This window comes from Cricetulus griseus, chromosome 2 (genome assembly GCF_003668045.3).
Source record: "Cricetulus griseus strain 17A/GY chromosome 2, alternate assembly CriGri-PICRH-1.0, whole genome shotgun sequence".
Taxonomy (NCBI): domain Eukaryota; kingdom Metazoa; phylum Chordata; class Mammalia; order Rodentia; family Cricetidae; genus Cricetulus; species Cricetulus griseus.
The window spans coordinates 19,565,049-19,588,562 of record NC_048595.1 but is presented as its reverse complement, the minus strand read 5'-3'; the positions used below and the strand labels follow the sequence as shown (position 1 = coordinate 19,588,562).

The 23,514-nt window shown below is 44.9% G+C and overlaps 1 protein-coding gene across 4 annotated transcripts in view; it reads right to left on the bottom strand.

The window, feature by feature from the left end:
- The window catches only part of Arid1a (AT-rich interaction domain 1A), an 82,703-nt gene that overhangs the window by 7,138 nt on the left and 52,051 nt on the right, over window positions 1-23,514 (bottom strand). For 3 of the 4 annotated variants that reach the window (XM_027399603.2, XM_027399602.2, XM_027399600.2), the window contains 13 exons: window positions 10,302-10,542; window positions 9,999-10,088; window positions 9,081-9,248; window positions 8,160-8,472; window positions 7,418-7,563; window positions 7,211-7,320; window positions 5,682-5,891; window positions 3,410-3,617; window positions 1,929-2,061; window positions 1,594-1,769; window positions 737-887; window positions 522-659; window positions 345-441 (listed from right to left, as the gene is read on the bottom strand). In XM_027399603.2, the coding sequence (XP_027255404.1) occupies window positions 345-441; window positions 522-659; window positions 737-887; window positions 1,594-1,769; window positions 1,929-2,061; window positions 3,410-3,617; window positions 5,682-5,891; window positions 7,211-7,320; window positions 7,418-7,563; window positions 8,160-8,472; window positions 9,081-9,248; window positions 9,999-10,088; window positions 10,302-10,542 (2,181 nt within the window). The remainder of the gene's footprint in view (window positions 1-344; window positions 442-521; window positions 660-736; window positions 888-1,593; window positions 1,770-1,928; window positions 2,062-3,409; window positions 3,618-5,681; window positions 5,892-7,210; window positions 7,321-7,417; window positions 7,564-8,159; window positions 8,473-9,080; window positions 9,249-9,998; window positions 10,089-10,301; window positions 10,543-23,514) is intronic. The other variant, XM_027399601.2, reaches the window with a different exon arrangement.

Below are 23,514 nucleotides of genomic sequence, written 5' to 3'. Positions count from 1 at the left end.
CTCTACTTTTTTTTGAGACAGGTTTTCTCTGTGTAACAGCTCTGGTTGTCCTGGAACTCACTCTTTAGACCAGGCTGGCCTTAAACTCACAAAGATCTGCCTGCCTCTGCCTCCTGAGTGCTGGCACTTAAAGGCGTGCACCACAAGTGCCTGGCTAGCCCTTTTATAGAAAAGACAGACTTGACAAACAGGGAGGACACTGAGGTCTGATTGTCTAGTTAGAACTGCCTATTTGGGCAAGAGGAATCCCAAGGTAGGAGACAGAGTGAATCTTACAGACATGGCTGCTCACTGCTTTCCAGAGGAGCCTGTGGGCAGTGCACCCCCAGCTATCCTTTACTTACCTGCTGCTGCTGCTGATAGAGTGTGGCCTGCTGGCTGGGGAAGGGACTGCTGGAAGGGGTGCCTTGGGTGGAAAACTGATTGCCATAGGAATCATGTCTGCAGAAGACAGAGTGGGGTCAGGGCAGAGAATCACAAAAGCTGAGCCAACAGTGGCAAAGGAACAAGGATTCACTCACCGTTGCTGCTGCTGCTGCTGCTGCTGCGGGGGGTAGCGGCTAGGAGAATACATCCCCGAGTCTGCTGTGGAAGGCATGAGATTTGGCTGGGGGGCCCCAGTGCCCATATTTCCTTCAGGCCCAATTCCAGGCTCCGTCCTACACAAAATTGGAGAAGGGAATTGAGTACACTATAGCTTCATGGCATCAAGGGCAGGGCAAATGTAGAGGCTTACCTCACTCTGTCGTAAGGACCTCCATAGGGATAGTGCTGTCGTGGTCCCATAGCCACATTTCCCAGCCCAGGGCCAGCAGCACGGCTGTAGGGGTCACCCATGCCGCCATTGGGGCCCTGCCCTGAGGACATGAAGGGATCACTTCCTGGAGCTGAGTGTAGAAAGGACGGAAATGAGAAAACTGGCAGGCTGGCAGGGTAGGGAAGCAATACAAGGCCTGTCCCAAAGTTCCAGGCTTGCCTCAGAGCATGCATGGCTTGTTCCTATTGCTCTCCTGACAGGCTTATTGGATAAACATAATGCCTCAAGAGTGGCCAGGTAAAGCAAGTAAGAGAGTTGTTAAAAACAAAACAAAACACAACACAAAAAAAAAGGAGGACAGTGGCTCAGGATGTTGCTCAGTGGTATAATGCTTGCTGAGTACATGGGATTCCCTGGGATCATACCAGGATCATACCTGGGATCCCTAGCATCATACCAGGATCATACCTGGGATCCCTGGGATCATACCTGGGATCATACCAGAATCATACCTGAGATCCCTAGCATCATACCAGGATCATACCTGGGATCCCTGGGATCATACCAGGATCATACCTGGGATCCCTAAGATCATACCAGGATCATACCTGACCCCTAGCATCATACCAGGATCATACCTGGGATCCCTAGCATCATACCAGGATCATACCTGACCCCTAGCATCATACCAGAAAGGAAGGAGAGGAAGGCAGGCAGGGAAGGAGGGACAAGTATTGCAGAGAAGAACCTCAGAAGCGACCTCAGCAACACCACCAAGCCAGTCATGCTCCCTCATGGCCCAAGCATAAGGCCAACAACACCCAACAGTTGGTCACCTTTCCTCATGCTGCCATAAGGATCCTTATTTGGCTCATAGGACATGCGTCCCATCATGTCGGAGGTATTCATACTGGGCTGGTACCCAGGGTTTGGAGTCATGGAATTCCGCTTCTGGAATGTGGGGTCACTTCCATCAGGAAAGGCATCCTGGATTCCAACTGAGTTGCTCCTGCTCCAGAGTGAGGAAAACTAATGAAACCCCCAGTAGACCAATTCCTCATCTAAGCCAAGAGACACAGGAGTCACTAGCTAGGCAGGTAGAGGCAAGCACTGTCCTTGGATTACACCCGAAGACACACTCCCAAATTCTATTCCTGTTCATGGGCCTTACCTCATGCCTGGTAAGGGGGGAATCTGACTGTGTGGTGTAGAGGCTGGAGTTGGAGGCTTCAGATCTCCTCCTTCTGCCATTGAACTGCTGGTTGACTGAGGAGTTTGTGGTCCCTGCATAGATCCCGATCCCGCTGCGGACAGACATGCAGAGTAAACAGTTTACTTGCTAGAAACATATTTAACTCTCACAAAACACTAATGCTGTAGAATCTGGGTGTGCACATATGTATGAGTCTGTCTTTCTTTTGAGACAGGGTCTCATACTGTGTAGTGCAGATTGGCTGGAACTTGTTCTCAGCCTCCAGAGAGCTAGGATTGACACTGTATCTGCCATCCTAGGATCTCTCTGGAAGAGATTTTCCTAAGGACAATAAATCTTTGAGCAGTCTTTTCATAGCTGGTGATCTAAAAGGCCAAGTCATAAAGAGGGGGATGGGTTTTGTCACTTATGTAGGCATGCATGCCTTGATACAATGCTGGCATATAAAAGTCCACATTTGAGAACTGCATAATTGAGCTATAATGAAGAAACACACACCCTCTTTACTATTATTTTATCTTTGGTTGCATTCATAGCTTAGAAATGAAAAGACAATGAAGCCATATTTCACCATGCTAGGTCATTAAGTCACAGGTAACTTCCTCACTGCCTTGCTTTTCTTTCCAAGGAACTTGTCTAATGGTAAGCACCACGATGATGGTGGAGCAAAAACTGAAATCTAGGATGCAGAGGAGCCACATGGCCAGAGCCTAGATGTTTTTTTTCTCTATTAAGCACCCAGTCCAATGTCATCCTTAGGTTCCAATGTTCCTCTAAAGAGACAAGCACAGAATATCCAATAATTAATGTTTTCATTAGTTAGTTTCCCACTACTGAGGCCTCTCCAGCTGATGAGTCATCTCAGGAATACACTCCTCTCTCAGAGGTCAACAATGTGTTTACATCTACCTTCTGGGGTCCATGCTAACCTAGGCCCCACCTCCTCTGAGAAAGGAGGTTAGGCAGAAGAAGCATAACCTCATCATAAAGTCCATTCATATCCCCTTCCTACCCCTCCCTTCCATTCATTACTGTCTCAGCTCTCTGGGGAATTTAGGGCTCTTTTTCTGAGCTGCATTCTAAGGCACTGACATCAGCAGGCCAAAGCTCCCAGATGGCCCAGCCACACTGCGATTTGTCAGTTTTCCCTCACTACTCTGGTGTCCCTCCCACTCACTAGTTTACAAACATTTGGCAAGATGCCAGGTGTACAACAGGAAAATTAGAAAGTGAAAACTTAAGGCTTCTGCATAGCACCTCCCAAGGGAGTCGCCACTGCTGCTCTTTAGTCTGCCAACCTGCTAACCCACGTGGATGGGTAAAACACACATCTCTGGCAACTGCTCTGCTCCCTGGAGGGAGGGAGGGAGGCACCACTGCTTAAGGAACCCTGCAGGCTCTTAAGGATACCATCCTTGGGGGTGCTTGTCCACTCTTACCAGGAGAGGGAGGCTGGATCTTGGGCTGGGACTTCTTGGAATCAGCAGCTGCAAAAATGTCTGGGGGAGGGTCTTCTCCCCGTTCGATCTTGCACTCAAAGGCGTAGAGACACTGGATGTATTGCTTCTTCAGGGAGCTGGCTGCACTGCTTGATGTACCCACATTGAGGTTGGTTGCAAGTTCCCGCCATTTCTTGTTCTTGTTGACCTGTAAGACCACCAGAAGAGTCAAAGTATACTCTGACCTGGCCTTCCAACGCACAAGCTATGAGCCCAAGCTGGTTGCTGCAAGAAACATATAGTTCCAAGTAACTGCAGGTACACTGCTTATTCAAAAGGCAATCAGGGACATTGGTGGCGCATGCCTTTAATACTAAAACTCGGGAGGTAGAGGCAGGCAGATCTCTGTGAGTTTGAGGACAATATGGTCTGCAGAGTTCCAGAGCAACCTCCAAAGCAATACAGAGAAACCCTGTCTCAAACAACAAAACAAAAAATATAAAAAACCAACAAAAGAACAGGGCATCAATACCGGAACAGAATTCAGCATATGGTCTTTATCTCCAACCCTCACCCCCTCATTGACTCTGTCAGGCTAAGGTTTTTACATGGCTGCCTTCCTTCAGTGTAAGGGTGACAACTAAAGTCGGTTGGTTCACAGTTCTGCCCCTATCTCCAGCCCCAGCGTACATTGACCAAATCCATTTCCCAAGTGTTCCTTCTAATTTGACCTGTGCTGCCTGGACAGGTTTCCACTGATTATTCTTAAACATGATGGCAAACTTAATCTATCTAGTGCTAAGAACACTGATATTGAAGTCCGATCCAAAGAAAGACCATTGGGTTATGATATCAATGCTAGCTGTTTAGGGAAACAGAGAGGAGACTGAAGGGAGGTAACCAACAATAATCCTTCCTGAGGTGGTTATGGTGAGTGTAACAGACATCTAGGCTGTCTGGTGTAATTCTGCACATCCACCCTCACCCACCCACGTCACCTGGTTGAGTCTACTGGGATGGCCCCCTTCACTGATCAGTCAGAAGAGCTCAGGGCTCAGTCTTGCCTTTCTCAGCTCTTCACTTAAAGACAGTTCTCATTGATTTTAGAATACAATTAGTTAATTACTTAACAGCAACTAAAAAATTCCCCTTTCAGCCAGTTGGTGGTGGTGCATGGCTTTAATCCCAGCAACTTGAGAGAGGCAGAAGCAGGCAGATCTCTCTGAGTTAAAGGCCAGCCTGGTCTACAGAGTGAATTTCAGGACAGGCTTCAAACAAAGCTACAGGGAAACCCTGAAACTGTCTTGAAAAAACAAAACAAATTTTCTTTTCAAATTGGAATACAAGCTTAGGATCAGAGATTCCTTCTACAGCTTGTCCTGTGTTCAGTGAGTTCGGGGGTCCAATAGTCAGAAGAAAGGCAAAGTTACTAAGTAAGCAACCAACCCTCCTTACCATAAGCAGCACACTAGGCCTAAGAGTTAGGAGGAGGAATGCATCCTGTATCACCTCAGCAGCCCCAAGCAGGTTTGCTCCCCACTTCAGTTATATGGCAGTTTGCATATGCCTTTGGGGAGGGTGTGGGGGAGGTGACCGAAGCCTTAAGGGAGAAGGAATTCATAACTGACTGTTAGCCGGCTTCTTTCCCCCTAGTGACACCTGTGTTCCTTTTCTGATTTAGGTATGGAATACACCTCTCCCTTTCACAGGCTCTCCCATCCCCACCCAGGAATTTCTGGTCTGGACAATAGAGACAACTCCTCTGAAGAAAAGTATGTAAGGGTACACTATCAGTCAGTGAGTGTAGCCTCACCAGTGTCTCTAGCCGAATGCAAATAAACCTGCAAGTACACAACACGACTGAACCATTCTCAAGTCTTTTTATACTTTTGTCTCATATATAAAAGTATACTTTTATACTCATATTTTATACTTATATGTCTAGTATAAAATAATTAGACATATAAGTTTTCACAGCTCTACTTCCTCAATAACTACTCTGAAATTCTACCTCCCCCAAGACGTTTCTTGAATTCAAAGGGTGAATGAATCTGCCTGGAGTGCCAACTTACAGACCAAGTAATTTGGTGGGGCCCTTGCTGAAGCTTTCCACTCATTATTTCTAACACTTGGCAGGGCGGAAGGTTCCATGTGGTGCCTGTTTTACCATCAAGAGAATTAAAGCTCATATGGTTTGTAGAACTTGGTTAGGCTCACATGTTTCAGCCTGTGGGATGCATGATCCCATCAGAAGCCAGTGGACAGTGCTTACCTGAGTCAGTCCACCAATCTCCTTCACAGACACATAGAGGCGATAGAGGTCCAGAGGCTTCCTGCCCACAGCGGGCAGGTTCGTCATACCCATGGCCTTCTCCTCTGTGAAGGCCAGGTATCGGTCCACCCACATCTTCCTCTCTGGCTCGCCACCCAGCTCATACAACTTGGTGATCTTCTCATTGGTTGTAGTAGAAGAGCTGGATTTCTGAGGAAAGGGTCAAAAATTAAAGTCATCAAAGCCAAACACAATGCATATGAAGGGTGCCAGAGACCCCTTCTTCTCTGTCCCCTCCCTTTAAGAGAGCAAGTCTTCTAAGAGCCCAGAGCTGGTGGTGGAATGTTCCTGCTTTGGTCTCTTAGATGCTGGGATTATATCCCAGAAGTTACTGGCTTTATAAAAATCACAATTACATTAGTCGTTTCTTGTATGTAGGTATGTCTAGGGCTTGCAAGACCAGAGGAGGGACATTGGGCCAATCCCCTGGAGCTGGAGGTGCCATGTAGGTGCAATTTAGGGGAATTGAACTCATCCTCTGAAAGAGCAGCCAGTGCTACTGACCACTAAACCACCTCTCCAGCCCCTAATTAAGTTTTTTTTTTTTTTTTTTTTTTTTTTTTTTTTTAGGCAGCCCTGGGTGTCCAGGCACTCACACTGCAGATCAGGCTGCCTCAACTGCAGATCAGGCTGCCTCAACTCAGAGATCACCTGCCTCTGCCCCCGAGTGCTGGGTGTATGCCAAGCTCTTCACTATCAATGCTGTTTTGTTTTTGTTTTTTAAAAAATCAGGTTTATTTTTTAAAATGTATATAGGTACTAGGTATGGTGGTACACACCTTTATCCCAGCACTCTAATAGTGATGTCCAGGACAGCCAGAGCTACATAGTGCAACCCTGTCTCAACCCACACCACCACCAAAACAGATAAAAAACAAGCTAGGGGCTCATCTATTTCTAGAGGACTGGCGTCTGGTTTCTAAGTAGGTGGCTCACAAGTCCCTAGCTCCAAGGGATCAAACACATGTTCTTCTGGCCTCCATGTACACGTGAGCACACACGCACAAGCCTAACAGCACACCTAGATCCAACCCTACAAGATGGTCAAGAACCCAAATCCCCACCTGTGTCACTGGCCCCACTGAAGAATTGTGGCACCAACCATTTTTGCTGCTCTGAGTAAAGAGAAGAGTAGCTAGTTGCCTACAGTACAAATTATCACCAGTGTGTAAGTATAGGAGGCTAAGCTTCACACAGAGATTTCTATGCAGTGGTGTCTGGTACTTTCTCTATAACGTGGTATTGTCAGTATGCTGTTATTTACATGGAAATCCTATAGGTATCTTCAAACAATTGCATAAGCAGTCATTCTAGGATTCTTATTAATAGTAGGGGGCAATGGAAATTTTTTAGACATATTAGTGTCATAACATTGTAAAATCTTGTCATTCTCTTTCATTTTTCCTTCTTTTTGTTCAGTGAAGGAGTTAAGACACAAATCAGAGACGACTCAAGACAAAAATCATTACCTTAGATTTGGATTCTGTCTTGGGTGTCCCATCTGCCTTGTTGTTCATTTTTGTGGCTGGAGTTAACTTAACATCCCCAAGGCCCATCATCTCTGGGCTGGCTGCCATCCCTGAAAAAAAGAAAAAACATTCAAGTCCAATAGATTTTGCTACAACTTGAAGTTCATTCTTGAAGAAATCTCTGGGATAAGCAATGACTTATCTTACCTGCTGAATTGTTGGCCATGGTCCCACCCATAGGATATGGGGGTCCCTGAGGGTTGATCATCCCAGCCATACTGTTAATCCCCTGTCCATAAGGAGGTCCAGTTCCCATCATGCCCCCTTGATTCATATTTGGGTAGCCTGGTGGTCTAAGGAAGAAGATGGAAATTAATACAAGGTAATTTAGGTCAGATTTGGGCATGAGCTAAAGAGTTATGTGATCATTTAATTACAGTAGGAAAGTCAAAGTCTCTCAAACCAGACTCGGGCCACATCTAGTTATTTGTCCACTATCCACAAACAGTTCAAGGAAGGTTTGAGCTTTGTTATAGCAAACACTAGCTTAGTCTGAAGGGGCAGAATCCTTGGAGAATAAAGTGAGCAACCTTTAATGTTGCTATGTTTCTATTCAAAGGCCCTCTGAATGGCAAAAGGCCTAATATATGCTCAATTTTAACACTTTCATTTGACATGCTAAACAGCACAGATTCAACTCCAGCATTTTCTTTCACACCATCCCTTTTCTTGTCCAGACTATAGACCTAAACCAACATACCTAGCTGTACATATAATACTTTCCCATGTGAATTTTTACTCTAGAATCCTTAAGAATTATGTGTGTGTTTAAACTGTGAGTGCTCTGAAGAGCTCTCAATAAAATATATGTACATGCTTCTATGCATACGCAAACAACACACTGCTTTAGGATCAGAACTGTGAATGGACTTCACTTCCCAGGTCTTACCTGTTTTGGATAGAGTTGGCTGCAACATGCATGGCAACAGCAGACTCTTGAGTTTTCCGGTTCATTCCCCCTGGTGGGGGACACATCCCTGACCCAACCTGAGGTGGCATATTGGCCATATTAGGGCCATAAGGCCTGTTGCCCATTGACGCATGGGTCATTCTCCCTGGAGGGAGTGTGCCATAAGGTGGGATTCCAGGCTGCCCGTGCATTTGACCTCCGGCACCCATAGGGTTCATACTTCCAGCCATGCCTGCATTGGGGTAGTTGGCATTGGGCAAGGCATTATAGTTAGGCTGCCTAGGGTAGCCTCCTGAGAGGGGAGGGAAAGAGGACACAAGTCTTGGTTAGTAAGCCCTAGTATTTATCAACTCTAAAACTTCAAACAATGAGAATCAATCAATATTTTGGTCATGAAAATAAATAAATGTACTAAGGAGCGGCTGGGGCACGTGAAGGTAGGCATCTGTCACCCAGCCCCATAATCTGGGGGTAGGGTATGCTGGGGACTGAATCTAGGGCTTTGTACATACGAGGTATGTGTTGTGTTATAGTACTGAGCCATACTCTAGCAGGATTGCCCAGCAGAGACAATGCCTGGCTCTGTTACTATCTAGGCCTTTCAGCTTCGAATACAATGTTTTCCTACAGACTTTTCCCCCTCCCCATTTATTTTTTGGGTGTTTGTGTCTATGAATGTAAATGGATTCACAGCTCAGTGCCTTTACCTGATAAGTCATTGTGTTGACTTAGAAATTCAAAAGGTTTTGCGAGGCGGTAGACTTTAGTGAAGACAAGATGGAACCTTGTCCTGCTCTGCTTCAGGGCCTAGGCTGGGTAATGTAAGCCAAGAACAGTCCCACTCTTTCAACCCAGCTGTTTTCTCTCATCTGTTTCCTTCTAACTGGGCACCACACTTACCTTGTGGGCCATACTGACTCCCCTGGGGACCATAGCTCCCCATGGAGTTCTGCTGGTAGGAGCCCATGCCTGTGTGCATCTGTCCTCCAGAAGGCTGTCGTGGAGATAAGGCTGAGCCGGGCTGAGGGGAAGTGTACTGGGGCATCTGTGGGTTCCTCTGCATATAACCTATTTTTGGAAAGTATCTATATAATTATCTGCTCAGCACAATGGAAATATATGCTCTCCCTACTCCACTGGGACTTTTTTTGTGGCATGGAATCTGTCATTTGACTCTTCAAGTACCTTGAAAGTTACATGCCATTACATAGTGCATACATATTAATTTTTCTTACGTTCTTTTTGTTTTGACACAGATTTCTTTGTGTAGCCCCTGTTATCCTGGAATTCATTCAGCAGACCAGGCCATTCTTGAACTCAGAGATCTGCCTGCCTCTGCCTCCCCAGTGCTGGGATTAAAGGACTACACCAACACTGCCCTATATCAACTTTCATACTAAATGGAAAATTGAAAGAGCACTGACCAAACAAACAACACAAATGATCCAATGAGTAAAGGAGCTAATGCTGAGTCTTCAGAAAATGCTTACTAAATTAGGCACAATAAAAGGTGCAAGCTACCCAAATGCTGGTTAGCACTGAAGTATGAAGAATGACTGCTGGGGATGCAAACATGGCCAAGTTCACTGGAACCTCACAGTTTGCTGTTGGATTATTTTAAGCCATCTGCATGTGAGTCTCTAAAAGTTATTACACAGGGTACTGAAGTAAATGCTTTAATACCAGGTACATTCAATCTGTAGCCTGTGAGACGGCTATGAATTTGGTCCACATATTTGTAGTTGACAACATGTCATAAAGGCAGTGGTTTGCATGACCTTGCCAGACCTCTGTCCCTACTCTAAGCCAAGTTCTCACCTCGATCTTGGGCAATGCTTGATTGATTCATGGAAGGATGCATGATGCTGTCTGATTGGCCACTGGGTGGCCGAGGTGGCATCTGGTTGCCTGCTCCAAACAAAACAAGCAAAGGTAAGCAAACCGTGGCTCAGCCTGCAAATTCTAGCTAAGAGGTGAATTTGGAGCTGGAAATGGCCCAAAGTTTCCCCACCTCCCATCTTCAAATGCTAGGGGAATCCATGGAGACGAGAACCAATGCTCCCTTGCATCACCACGACCAACCAGTGTTCCCTCTTCCAAAAGATCAGGACTTGAGGATACCTGGCACTGCAGCAGGCGAGAGTGGTCCTGAGCGAGACTGAGCGACACTGGCAGGAGAGCCAACAGGGGATGGGGAGGGGCCTCGGATGCCAGGCAGGTGAGGGGAGGTATGAGGAGAAAAAGGAGACTGCGCTGGATTACTCTGCTCTCCTTGGCTGCTGGAAATCCCTGATGTGCTCACGCCAGGACTCAGAGCTCCTTCTGTCCCCATGGGGAGATCATCTATTGAACCAGATAGATCCTGAAATACATACACAAGGATAGAAATCAGTAAAAGGAGGACAAACACACTACATGCTTGGTCATAACACTAGCATGAATATAGTAAACTTCATTTAGGAATATAAATTTGTGACTTGGTGGGCCTTCTGGACCACAACTATTCAATTCTTCTGAATAAGATGGCACTAATTTGTAATTGTAGCACTCAATAAAGTAACGCAGGAGGATCTTAAGTTGAAAGCCAGCCTGGAGTACATAGTAAGACTCTGTCACAGAAGATGCATGCATGCACACCAGCTTGGTCTATACAGTGAGTTCCAAGCCAATTAGGAGACCCTATCTCAAAAACAAAACAAAATACATTTTTACCAGTCAGCTACCTGATACCTAGCCACCACCAACCAAAACCTATCTCAATTCTGCTACTGTAGCACAAGTAGCCACAAACATTAAAAATGTGTATGTGTATCAATAAGCTTTGTTTATAAAAATGGGTAGGTTACAAACTATAGTTTTCTGGTCTATTGTATCCCCGACCAAGATCTTGTAACACAGCTGGTACATGATATTCTTTCTTCTACAATGAGGAGAAAAATGCCTGTTTCAGTGGGATTTAAGTGCTATGCCCCCTCTCACATTATTGTCTTGTTTAAAACTTAATGATTTCCTTTTATTTTTTTTATGTGCATTAATTTTCTGCCTGTATATGTCTGCGTGAGTCTATTGGATATCCCTGGAACTGGAGTTACAGTCAGCTGTGAGCTGCCATGTGGGTGGCAGGAATTGAACCAGGGTCCTCTGGAAGAGTTTTAATCTCAGACTCTCGCCTCCCTCCCATCCCCCCATTACTGTAAACCTCTGATGCCTAAAGACTCTTTCCATGCAAACCCCTGTAAGATATGGTGAAGCAGGTAAGAAAGGGATATGGGAGAATCTCTTAAATGCCAAGAAGGTCTGGCAGTAATGTTTCCAACTCCTGATCTGCAATAGGGATGGACAACAAACTCAATGTTCCATTCTAGGTACCAATGTTCCCTCATGTACTACAGTCCTTACTCCTTTTAACACTGCCAGTTTCTGAGATGACTTCATTGCTTACTAGAAGACCAAATTAGTATAATTTGCCAGATAGTAAGAATCAAATACCAATTTTATTTCTTCTTTCTTATTTCAAATACCAAATTTATTTCTACAGTAGAGACAGTCTCTACTGTAGCCCAGGTTGGCCTTGAATTCACTATGTAACTGATGATGACTGTGAATTTTACCTCCCATGTCCATGTTGCAGTACTGCAGGTATGCACCAGCAGAGTTGACTTTTAAGACCCACACTTTTGCATGTATTCTTGTGCTTGTGCATTCTGATATGGTGTGTGTACTTGCACATGTGGACACCAGTGGTCAATCTCAGGTACTGTCCTCAAGAGTTATATACCTCTCTCCCCCTCCCTCTGTCTATCTGTCTCTCAAAGATAGAGTCTTCAAATGCAACTGGAACTGAGTAAGAAGACTAAGATTGCTAGCAAGCAAGCCTCAGGGATCCATCTGTGTCTGCCTCTCTGGCACCAGTATTACAAAAGTGTGTAGACCACCATGCCTCATTTTTTTTATTTTTGAGACAGGGTTTTCCTGTGTAGCAATGGCTGTCCTTGAACTCAGAGTCACCTGCCTCTACCTCTGAGTGCTGGGATTAAAGGTGTGTGCCACCACTGCCTGGAATGCCTGGCTCTTTTTGACATGGGTTCTAAAGATCAGACTCTCTGCCAAGGTATGTACTTTTCAACTGAGCTCTCTCTCTAGCCCCCAAAGCCTGAATCTGCTTCTGTTCAAATGGCTTTGAAACATTAAGTGTTCTTTTTGGACTGCTTGTATTTACCTAAGTAAAATACAAACATTACCTCAGCAAACACATTTCAGAGAATGCCCAAGGCCCTATTGGATATCTTTTTGCTGCCTTCAATAGCAGGTGGTCCATGTCCTTAAGAGATTTTAGGAAAAAGTGAGAAAGTAGACAGATGCCCTTTCGTTATAGCAGAGCCCACCACACATCTATTAGGTAATTGCTCAGTGTTGGCTGAGTAAGCCCAGAAGCAGCCTTTGACTGAGGCCTCAGGATCTATGAATGGCAAAGAGTAGACTTCCTTAATAAAGACAATCTGAAGAGAGCTGTCAGTTTTGATAAAATGTCTTAAGTCTCTTAAAGAAAAAGTTAAATAAGCTACTGTCAACAATAGCCCCATGACAGATAGGATGCCCAAGCACAGAAATGTACCAGGAAAGGGCCAGCATTAATATCATCTCTCTCTTGATTGGTTTGAAACCAACTTAACAAACTGTTGTATTTTTGTTAGGTGGTGACTGGTTAACACAGGAATATGGTTTGAAATGATTTGAAGAAGCACAACATTTAAGAATTGGAATGCGGGGCTGGAGAGATGGCTCAGAGGTTAAGAGCACTGACTGCTCTTCCAGAGGTCCTGAGTTCAATTCCCAGCAACCACATGGTGGCTCACAACCATCTGTAATGAGATCTGGTGCCCTCTTCTAGTGTGCAGATATACATGGAAGCAGAATGTTGTATACATAATAAATAAAATCTTTAAAAAAAAAAAAAGAATTGGAATGGACAAGAGACCCAATATTAACAACAGCTACTAGCTAGGTTGTGGTGGCACATGCCTTTAATCCCAGCACTTGGGAGCCAGAGGCCAGCCTGGTCTACAGAATGAGTTCCAGGACAGGCTCCAAAGCTAAAGAGAACCCCTGTCTTAGAAAACAAAAATAAACAACAGCAAAAAATCCCCCCCCCAAAAAACTAACAGCTACTATTTGACCAAGTGTTATGTGCAAGGTACTCTGTTGGGGGTATATAGCCCAAGTTAGTCTTAAAATTTTATATCGATGGCTGACCTTGAACTTTCAAACCTCCTGGTTCTCAAGTGCTAGGTTTACAGAGGTGAGTCACTGTCCTTGGGGCTTGCTGTGTCCTCTTCCTTTCCTTTCCTCTCAACCACTAGCCCCCAGGGTTTCTCTGTGTAGCTTTGGAGTCTGGTCCTGGAACTCATTCTGTAGACCAGCCTGGCCTCAAACTCACAGAGATCCCCAGGCCTCCATCCCTGAATGCTGGGATTTAAGGCTTGTGCCACCACCACCTTTCTCTTTCTCTCTTTTGAGATAGGGTTTCACGCATTTCAGGTTGGACTCAAACTGAGGGTGACCTTAAATTTCTGATCCCCCCCAACTCCATCTTCCAAGTGCTAGGATTACAAATGCCAGGCAGTGGTGGCAAACGCCTTTAAACCCACTAGTGAGGGAGAGGCAGGTGGATCTCTCTTCCAGGCTGGTCTCAAACTCACAGAGAAACTCTATCTCAAAAAAAAAAAAAAAAAAAAACAAAGAACAAACAAATAAACAAAAAAAAGGCCAGGCTCAGTCTGGTATTTTCTATTTTTTACAACTCTTGGTTGTACATACTACCACCGCTATCATTTTGAAGGAAGCTGATGCTTACAAAGAGACTGAGTTACATGCCCAAGTCATCTGGCAACTAAGTGGTAGTTTGAACCCCAGGCAGAAGCCTGTGTCTATTTTCATTCATTCTCTTCTCCATTATGCTCTAATACTGTAGGAACTGAAGGAAAAACATGCTACATTCTTGAGTCGAGAAGACAAAGTTCAGCTTTAGGTGATTATTAGTTGTGATTTGGGGCAGTCTTACAAATAAGCTGGGCTTTAGTTTTCGTGCTTATATAGTAACAGAGCTGGACCAATCGGAGTTTGTGATACTGGTGGGGCATGCTCACAAAACTTACTATCACAATACAGTTAGGACCAAAAGATCATCCACAACATTCTAGAATAAGAATGGCAGCTGAGGAGTCAGCACAATGAGTAAGGTAAGGACTTAGCTGGGAATGGCCTCAAACACCTGTATTCCAAGCCCTGGGGAACAAAGGCAGGATTGCTGGAGCTTAATGGCCAGCCAGCACAGCAACAGCAAATGGCAAGGCAAGCTCTTGGTCCAATGAGAAACACTCTCAAAAGCATAAGTGATAGAACAGGGCACTCAATGTCCTCCTTTGGCTTCCACAGCTACACACACAAACCCCACTCACAAACACTCACCATAGCAATAACGTTTTTTTTTTTCAATAAAAAAGAGAAAAGAAGCATACAATATGTAAACAGCAGGCAATGTTGGACATATTCATTAGTTCCAGAGGTTAATTACATGGTAAATGTGTGTGTTTTTTTTTTTTTTTAATTAGAAATAAGAGTTTGAATCTCCAAAAGCTGCCTCTCAAACCACCCATTGTAGGGACAGATACTATCCTGATCTCATGACCATTTATTGCTTGGGACACACCTCTGCTTTCTACTCTACAAAAAAAAGGCCAGTTTTTCAGGTCTTGTTTCAAAAGAGCTGATGTCTGGTTGTTGAGTCAGACCTCCAGTGTGCCTAACAAGTCAAATCTCTACAACAGACTTATAAAGATACAGTTTCCTCAATCTAAGCCCCTATTTTCCCCAGTAGGGGCTGTCTTTGGCATTTCAGAACCCCATGTTCTTAAAATGCTACCAAAAGGACCCATCTAATAAGTATTTCTTGGGAGAGGAGAGGTTGCCAAGAGAACTGCAGCAATGCCTCTTTAGAAGGCTTTTTCCCTGGGCTTGCTCTTCTCCCAGGATAAGCCTGCTGAGAGATGGGAGGCGAGGATCAGCCCACTCAGTGCCCTTGCCAGTTCCAAGGAAGCAGCAGGGCCAGAAGAATTTCCTCACGTGTTTCCAACGTGTTTCATGAATTTTATTGCTCATCTACCATGCAGATCAAAAGCGCTGGAGCGGGGCCAACTATTTCACACAGAATCTCACACTCCAGGCTGGCTACAGCCCCAAAAGCCTTCATTTCTTCACTTGAAATACTGCCCAATGTTATTTTGGGATGTGACCTGATAGAGGAAGCCCATAGGGACTCCATGACGATAACTGTTCCAGCTGTGATTGGTTGCCCAGCCCTAGAGTGTGCCAGCATGGTTTTGTCAGGCTCTGCTGACAAACAGAATTCAGCAGCTGACACCTTCTCTTCACACCACAACAAACCGTGCCTGAATTCACAGTCCATACCTCATGGAGGAGGTTGGGGGCTGAGCTCTCCCAGAAAAAAAAAAAGGAAAAAAACCAAAAAACCCTACAAGATCCATCATCAACCAGCTGCCTGGTGAAGCTATTAGTTACCAGTTCAGGGTTCAAGAGAGCAGGAAGATGATCTCCCAACAGAACTATGCAAGCATGATACGTATGGTAATCATACACTCATGGAGTTCTTGTATCTATTTAGTTGTCAAGTTTTCACTAGCTTTACGCTGTTGCTGGCAGGTAAAACATGCAACAGAACTAGCTAAGGGCTAAGGACATTGCTCACTTGCATGTGCTTCTGAAGCCTTGGGCCTTGGGCTTGACACTCAGTACCGGAGGAGGGAGACAGAGACAGAGGGGGGGGAGAGGGAGAGAGGGGGAAGGGAAAGAGGGGAGAGGGGAGAGGGAGAGAGAGAGAGAGAGAGAGAGAGAGAGAGAGAGAGAGGGGGGGGGGAGGGAGAGGGAGAGGGAGGGAGGAGAGAGAGAGGAGGGAGAGGGAGGGAGAGGGAGAGAGGGGGAAGGGAAAGAGGGGGAGAGGGGGGAGAGAGAGAGAGAGAGAGAGAGAGAGAGAGAGGGGGGGGGGGAAGGGAGGGAGGGAGGGAGAGAGGGAGAGGGAGGGAGGGAGGGAGAGAGGGAGAGGGGGAGAGAGGGAGAGAGGGAGAGGGGAAGAGAAGGAGAGAGATTAGAAAAATCTAAATTCTTAATGTGAGATGGTGAAATCTCCACTTGCAATTGTCAGTCCCCCTACCCTGGCTGGCACACAGAAGAAGTCACAGCAGGGAGTTCCTCCCAGGCTGGAGAATGGGAAGAAATTCTCAGGACCATGGGGGGGTGGGAGGTGGGGGAGAGATGATGCAGGAAGCAGCCCTCACAGGGCAAAGAGAGGAAGGAGGCAACAGACTCAACAAACTCTTAGAAAAATGACTGAGACATTTAATTACTTAAAATGGATAGGTCTGGGAGGTGTAAGTATGATGGCACATGTTTATAGTCCTATTACTCGAGGTAGAGGAAGGAGGATTGAGAGTTCAAGGCCAATCTAAGCTAAAAAGTGAAACCCTGTCTCAAAAAGGAGGGTTTTCTGTTGACATCACCTTAAAATACAACAACAAAAACCCTTAAGCACCATAGTTATTTATTTATCAAGGGTGGCAGTTGGAAGAGACACTTCTAGAACAGGCAAGCTGGTATTGGATACAATGCCAAGAATGAATCAAAACCCAGAACAGGCTGCCTTTTAGTTCTTAGTCTAGCCCTATGGTGGGGATTTACACCAACTTTGTTCTAATCCTATTGTCAAGCCTCCATATTTCGCTCTTTCCTCAGCTAGGCAGAGTTCCTTTCAAACTATAGGAAATGTGGGACTTGTTCAGGGACCCCATTCCCCAAGCTAAAAGCTGGGTAGACTCTTTACTGAAGCCACTAAATAAGCTTCAACTCCCATCTCCCAACCATGTCACAGAAACACTGCTCCAACAGGATTCCTTTAAACACAATGTCAGCTCTCTTCTTCATCAAACCATAGAACACAGATGGAGACCAGTTGCTTTAAATGTATTATAGATACAACTTTAGATTAAAACCATTTTTTTTTTTTGCCTCGGAACTTCAAAGATAAATGCAGTCATGTGTACTCACAGGCCTAGCTACCTGGAAGGCTAAAGAAGGTTATTCAAGTCCAAGGCCAGTATTGCCAATATAAAGAAACCTCTATTTCAGAAACAAAACCCTGTTTTACACTCGTAAGATCTGCTGGCCATTCTGTTAGAGTATTTATCTTACTGTTTTCTTCTTCGGTGGTTTTTAATTTTTCTTTTTTTGTTTTCTAGACAGGGTTTCTCTGTGTAGCTTTAGAGCTTGTCCACCACCTGCCTCTGCCTCCTGAGTGCTGGGATTAAAGCACCACCCAATATGTTTTATTCTTTTTCTTTTTTGAGATACAGTTTCATTGTGTAGTATGCTGGCGTGAAACTTTTATGTAACTCAGACTGGCCTCAAACCAACACTCCTCCGGCCTCAGCCTCTCAACTGATGGGATTATAGGGTACTGCTATACTTGGCTTTACAAAATCTACTTTAAATCAAGACCATAGGATAATATCCTGGCCCATCACCTTCACTGTACAGGTGAGGTTCTAAATTATCCCACTCCATACTTGGAGCTGAGGAATAAACCCAGGACCCAGGCTTGCTAGTCAAGTGCTACCACTGAACTAACCCCACCCCCCCACCCCCCCGCTGTTTCTCTATGTAACAGCATTGAGTGCCCTGAAACTTGCTTTGTAGACTAGACTGGCCTTGAACTCAGAGACCCACCTGCCTCTGCCTACAAGCTGAGTGTTGGGATTAAAAGTGTGCACCATCCTCCTCATTTCCAATTCCCCCTCTTCATTTTTGATTTCGCTGTACATTTCTTTTACCCACCCCCACCCCCCCCTGCCCCCAACTAATGAGCCTGAGGGACTAGAATTGGTCTCAACTCCCTGCTGGAGTCTCTAATGGTCATTTCATCTCTATTTCATCCCCCCACTTTTAAAAGTCTCTCAGGACAGGGTTTCTCTGTGACTTGCTCTGTAGACCAGGCGGGATAGGCCCTGCCATCCAGAGCAGTGGCTCTCTCCCATCTAAAAAATGAGAAGTACACGGTCCCCACAACTTAGAAGAAGCTGTTGGTAGAGAGCTGCAGCAGAGCAAGGAAGGGATGTCTGAAGAGGCTCTTGGGAGGCAGGGCTGTTATCAGTGAAAAAAATTTCATTCTAATTGTAAAAACATAACATAAAATAAAAACTTGCTGTTCTAACTCACCTCAGCAAAATCTGGAGGTAGGTCTGACTCAGCCTGGTGGAGAAGCTGAGGGTGTTGCTGAGGTGAAGGGGAGAAGAGACTGCTTACATCCCTGTGTTCAGAGCTCCTGTAAGCAGCAGCTTGGCCACTGCAGCAGCCATTGATTCTGCAGGATCGATATTTCACTCCCACTCATCTTCTCAGTTGGAGTTAATCACATTGAATGTTTCTGCTCAACATCTCCATGTGCACCCCTGGCCCCGCCCCAATAAAACACTAAACACAATGAGTTGGCAAAGGAGAGATGAGAGGATGCTCCCCATAGCTGTCCTTATCCCCAGAATAATTCCACATACCATCTCAAAGGAGGCAAAAAGGAAGGCTCCAAAGTCTTAGGGGAAGCTCCAAGGAAAAGACCCACAGTCGTGGAGAATCTTTTAATTAAGGGCCCAGTATAACTACATGGACCAGCCTAAATATTGGGAGATGTAAAAGAGCCTGCACAGGGCAAGCCAAGCAGTGGTGGTGCACACCTTTAATTTCAGCACTTGGGAGGCAGGAGCAGGCAGATCCCTATGAGTTCGAGACTAACCTGGTCTAGAGGGCAAGTTCTAGAACAAGCTCCAGAGCTACACAGAGAATCCCTGCCTCAAAAAACCAATAAACAAACGAACAATGAAAAATAAAAGAACTCCTACAGGATAGTAATTGGTTGAAATTTTACTCTCTAGGCCGGGTGGTGGTGGTAGCACACACCTTTACTTCCAGTACTCAAGAGGCAGAGGCGGGTAGACAACAACAACCAAAGAAATTTTTTTCTCCCGTCTGTTATGGTCCTGATGTCACCTGGCAACCTCAACCCCCCCCCATATACATGGATCCTGTCTCCCTCAAAGACTTCTCATATATATGGACAAGAGAAGCATCTTTTTTACTTAGTAACTACCTCTTGGCTGAAGAAAAAACAAACAAACAAAAAACAAATAAAACAAACCTATGGTGTGAGTTAAAGACCAGTCTAGGCTACAAACTGAGTTCCAGGACAGGCACGGGTACACAAAGAAACCTTGTCTGGAAAAAACAAGCAAACAAAAATCTACTTCTTTTTTTTGACTCATTAGTTTATCACTAGTTAACAGACTTACAATCTGACCAGGGGTGTAGGTGTGGAGGTTACATGGGTTAGACCTGAGCCTGGGTTGGAGGACTGCATATGGAATAGGAGTGTTCTAATTCCAGCAGGAAACACCAGCATTGAAAGCTAGAAAAGGCAAGCACCCAGCAACTGCTGTTCTCCAATCAAGCCATTAGGAAGGTCAACCACACAAAGCCTGCTCCATCAACATCAGTGTCAAGCCCAGAACTTGAGAGGAAAAGGAGAGAAGCAAGGAGACTTTAAGAAGGTCAAAAGGGAAGAGGGTGTTGGTTGCCTTAGGCTTCCACGTCATCTGACTCTCCCCTCAGAACCATAGCAACCAGAAAGCAAGAAAGGTCAACTGGGGAAAGCTAAGTTGGCAATGTGCTGAACATGAATTGGAATTAGGGAATGATGGCCTCCGGTTTGTAAAGTTCTAAATTTATATTAGGCAGAGATTTTCACTACCATGGGCTAGATAAAAATCTAAATATCTGGGTAGAACAAGTAAGTAGTAGATCTGGTAATTGGGAATAGACAAAAATCTGAAGGCAGAAAAGTTACCGCCAACCCCAGTGTCCTTTAAAAACGAGGACAACAAAGTAGGGGAGCCTTTGTCAAGTTCTAGAAGACGATGTGGGGAAAAAAATCCAAACATTCTTATCACTTCCTATCAACAAGGGTTCTTTTATTTGAAACCTGGTTTCTCTCTTGTCCCCCAAACACCAGGAAATTACTTTAACCCACCTCAGTAGACAGCATTCAGAATCCCTTCTATGTTAAAGCTGGCCTTAAGTGATTCTCAAGCCTTCAATCCCTAGGTTCCCACCTTGGAAAAGGCATGGCTTCTCAGCATCCTTGGAAAAGGTCAAATGGGAAGGAAGGTACCAACTTGGAGGTAGCCTCTACTTCATGGTAATCAAAGATTATGTCACAATACTTGCAATTCCATGCTGGTACCATGTAAGGAAGACGGAACATGTTTAGGCCACAGGAGTTGATGCACAGCACCAGAACTCAAACTGAGTAGGCTCAACACACCTTACAACTGGACAAAGTGTCTTAGAAACGGAAAAAAGATGACTCCACATGGAGGGTGTTTCCCTCTGGACTAAGTCTGACAGATTCTAAGTTTAGCTGAGGGGGTCCCAAGTGGTTTCTCTACAAAGAAGGTATTTCTAGGTAGACTTGGCTTATTTCCAAAGGCCCAACCACTCTACCCTTGACAAACAAAAATAACTTGGTAACCATGTATTTCAGGGTTGGTTTTCTGGTTTGGGTTGGTATTCTCTGAGGAACATTATAAAAGCATTTAAAAAAAAAAAGAAAAAAAAAAGAATGGGAAGGAAGAAATGAGGGAACAGGTAATCCAGTGACAGGAAGGCAACAGAATCACCTGTAAACCGGGCAGTGGTGGCGCACGCCTTTAATCCCAGCACTCGGGAGGCAAGAGGCAGGTGGATCTCTGTGAGCTCAAGAACAGCCTGGTCTACAAGAACTAGCTAGTTCCAGGACAGTATCCAAAGCCAGAGAGAAACCCTGTCTCGGAAAACAGACAAAGAAACCCAACAACAACAACAACAACAACAACAACAACAAAAGAATCACCTATAAGCTGACTCAGGAATTCCAGGGTTCTGGACTTGAAGGGCTTGTTGCTTCTGGAATAAATGCTTCTTACATCTTCCCAGAGAACAGACCTAAGTCCAGAAGCTACAGAAGCTCTGCTCTTCACCTAGAAATGCCAATCTTAGTTCCTTTCCTTGCTCCTTCCCTTTCTCAAAGCCAAGTAGTTTCTGAATACCTAGCATTCTCTTTCATTCCCTTCACCTCTGAGGTCCACCTATTCTTTTAAAGGATCTTACTGCTGTTTCTTTTCAGGTATTGGCCCCAACAGTAAAGATAACTTAACGGAAATGAGAGGATCCAAAGTTGTCTCTTACTCAATAATACTTGTCCTCTAGCCTTCAAAATTTCTGTATCTAATTTCTCTATATGTAAAGTGGGAGATGGGAGGGAAAGGCAATGGTGGTTTTAGTGTGTTTAATACTCATTTTGTCTACATTTTACCTTTTTCCTAACTGTAAAAGTTAAAAAACTAAAACTAAAATCTTCAAAAAATTAGAAAACTTATCTTTGAAGATAAGCTTCATATACAGTTACCTCTGTTCATTAGAAGCACACTCCTGATATATAATCAAAACTGTTCCTAAGAGTATATCTGACTCACCCACTAATTTCTGCAGGAGCATTCCGGTTGTACCCTTAACTAGGTATTGATTCTGGCGGTAACAACTATGGTTGTCTTTGTTTGTTTTTGGTATTTTGAGACAGGGTTTCTCTTTGTAGCCCTGGCTGTTCTGGGAACTCACCCTACCTCTGCCTCCCAAGTACTGGGTGGCACAAGCATGCACCACCATGACTGGCTACAACTGCTGCCTTTTGATCCTACCCTAGTGATTCCTGGATCACAGATCTTGGGCAAGAGTGACCTCAGGATAATCAGTCAGATAGTGTCTCTAGGTAAAACTAAGGTCAAGTTTGCAGTCTGTTTCTGAAGTCTAGACCTGGATCACATCCCTTGATTCCTTCCCTGTAAGTTCAAGTACTCATTACTGAATGTTTCTCTACAGCCATACCCAGGCACAGTGTTCAGCACTCTGTCTTATGCTTCAGCATTATCAGATGACCCCACAAGCAAACAGGAGAGATTTGTTCACGGAGCACACTCTGTGGGGTGGGAGGGAAGTCTTAAATATATCTGTTGAGAATCGCCTCCTTTCTTCCCTTTTTATAACCTCCCTGCTCATTATCTCCCATAAGACTTGAACTGGTGTGGTGGTACAAGTCCTTAGTTCCAGCACTTTCAATCCCAAGCAGACTTGAGTCTATTTGAATTTGAGGAGTCTGTCTACAGGTCAGAAAAGGCTACATAGTGAGAATCTGTCTCTAAAAATAAAAAAACAAATAAACCAAAAAGACTTGAACTACTCACACAAACAGGAAAGCTTTCCATCCCTATGTTCTCTATAGGCTGTCCTGGAGACAGCGATACCTACCTACCCTAAGTAGAAGTGGATAACTACAGGCCTTCCTCAACATAAAAAAAACCCTATTTGTAAGCACTGGCTGCAAAAGAACAAGAACAGTGGGATGTTGGTGGGGCACACCTTTAATCCCAGCACTCAGAAGGCAGAGGCAGACAGATTTCCAGGACCCTGTTGCAGGGCAGGGTGGGTGGGGGTGGGGGTAAGTACAAGGAACAGGTCCTGACAACCTAGAGTTTCCAATGAGCAGGGGAAGATAATCCCATTTATTTTCTTACAAGTTTATGGTCTACAGCTTCCTCTAGCAGGCTAGGGATAGACTGAAAAACAAGTCAAAGTTACGTGGTGTTCTTCCCTTCAGTCCTCTTAGGTCTGACCAACTCGGGAGCCGTCGTATTAAAGTTCAGTTGCTTCTCAGGCTGAGGTTGTTCTAAAGAAAACAAAAGGTTCCAGCAAGAAGAATCTGTGTGAGACACACAGGCAGGAAGCATAGCTGAGCCACCAGAGACTAGAATAGAAACAGGAAACGGGCCCTGGGACAAGCGTGCAGTAATGTGCAGCACAGGCTCCGGAAGGCACCAGGCAGTATCAGGGCTAGGGTAGTGTGACTAAAACGGGGAAGTGGATTGGCTGGCTTTGCCAGAGAACAAGTGTTCTAGAAAAGGATGGCTACATCTACATGGTACACAAAGCATCAGCAGACCTGGCAGTATGCAGGTGGGTGTGGGAATTCCTTTTCAAGGCAGTGAGAGCACTCTGGTTCTATTCCAGATGTGTCCGGATGTTGAAGTAACAGATAACCCTTTTGTTTACCAAAACTGCTACCAGTATTTGTCACCCTTAGAAAATAAACCATGAAATCTTAGGCAAGGACTGTTGGCTCTTACTA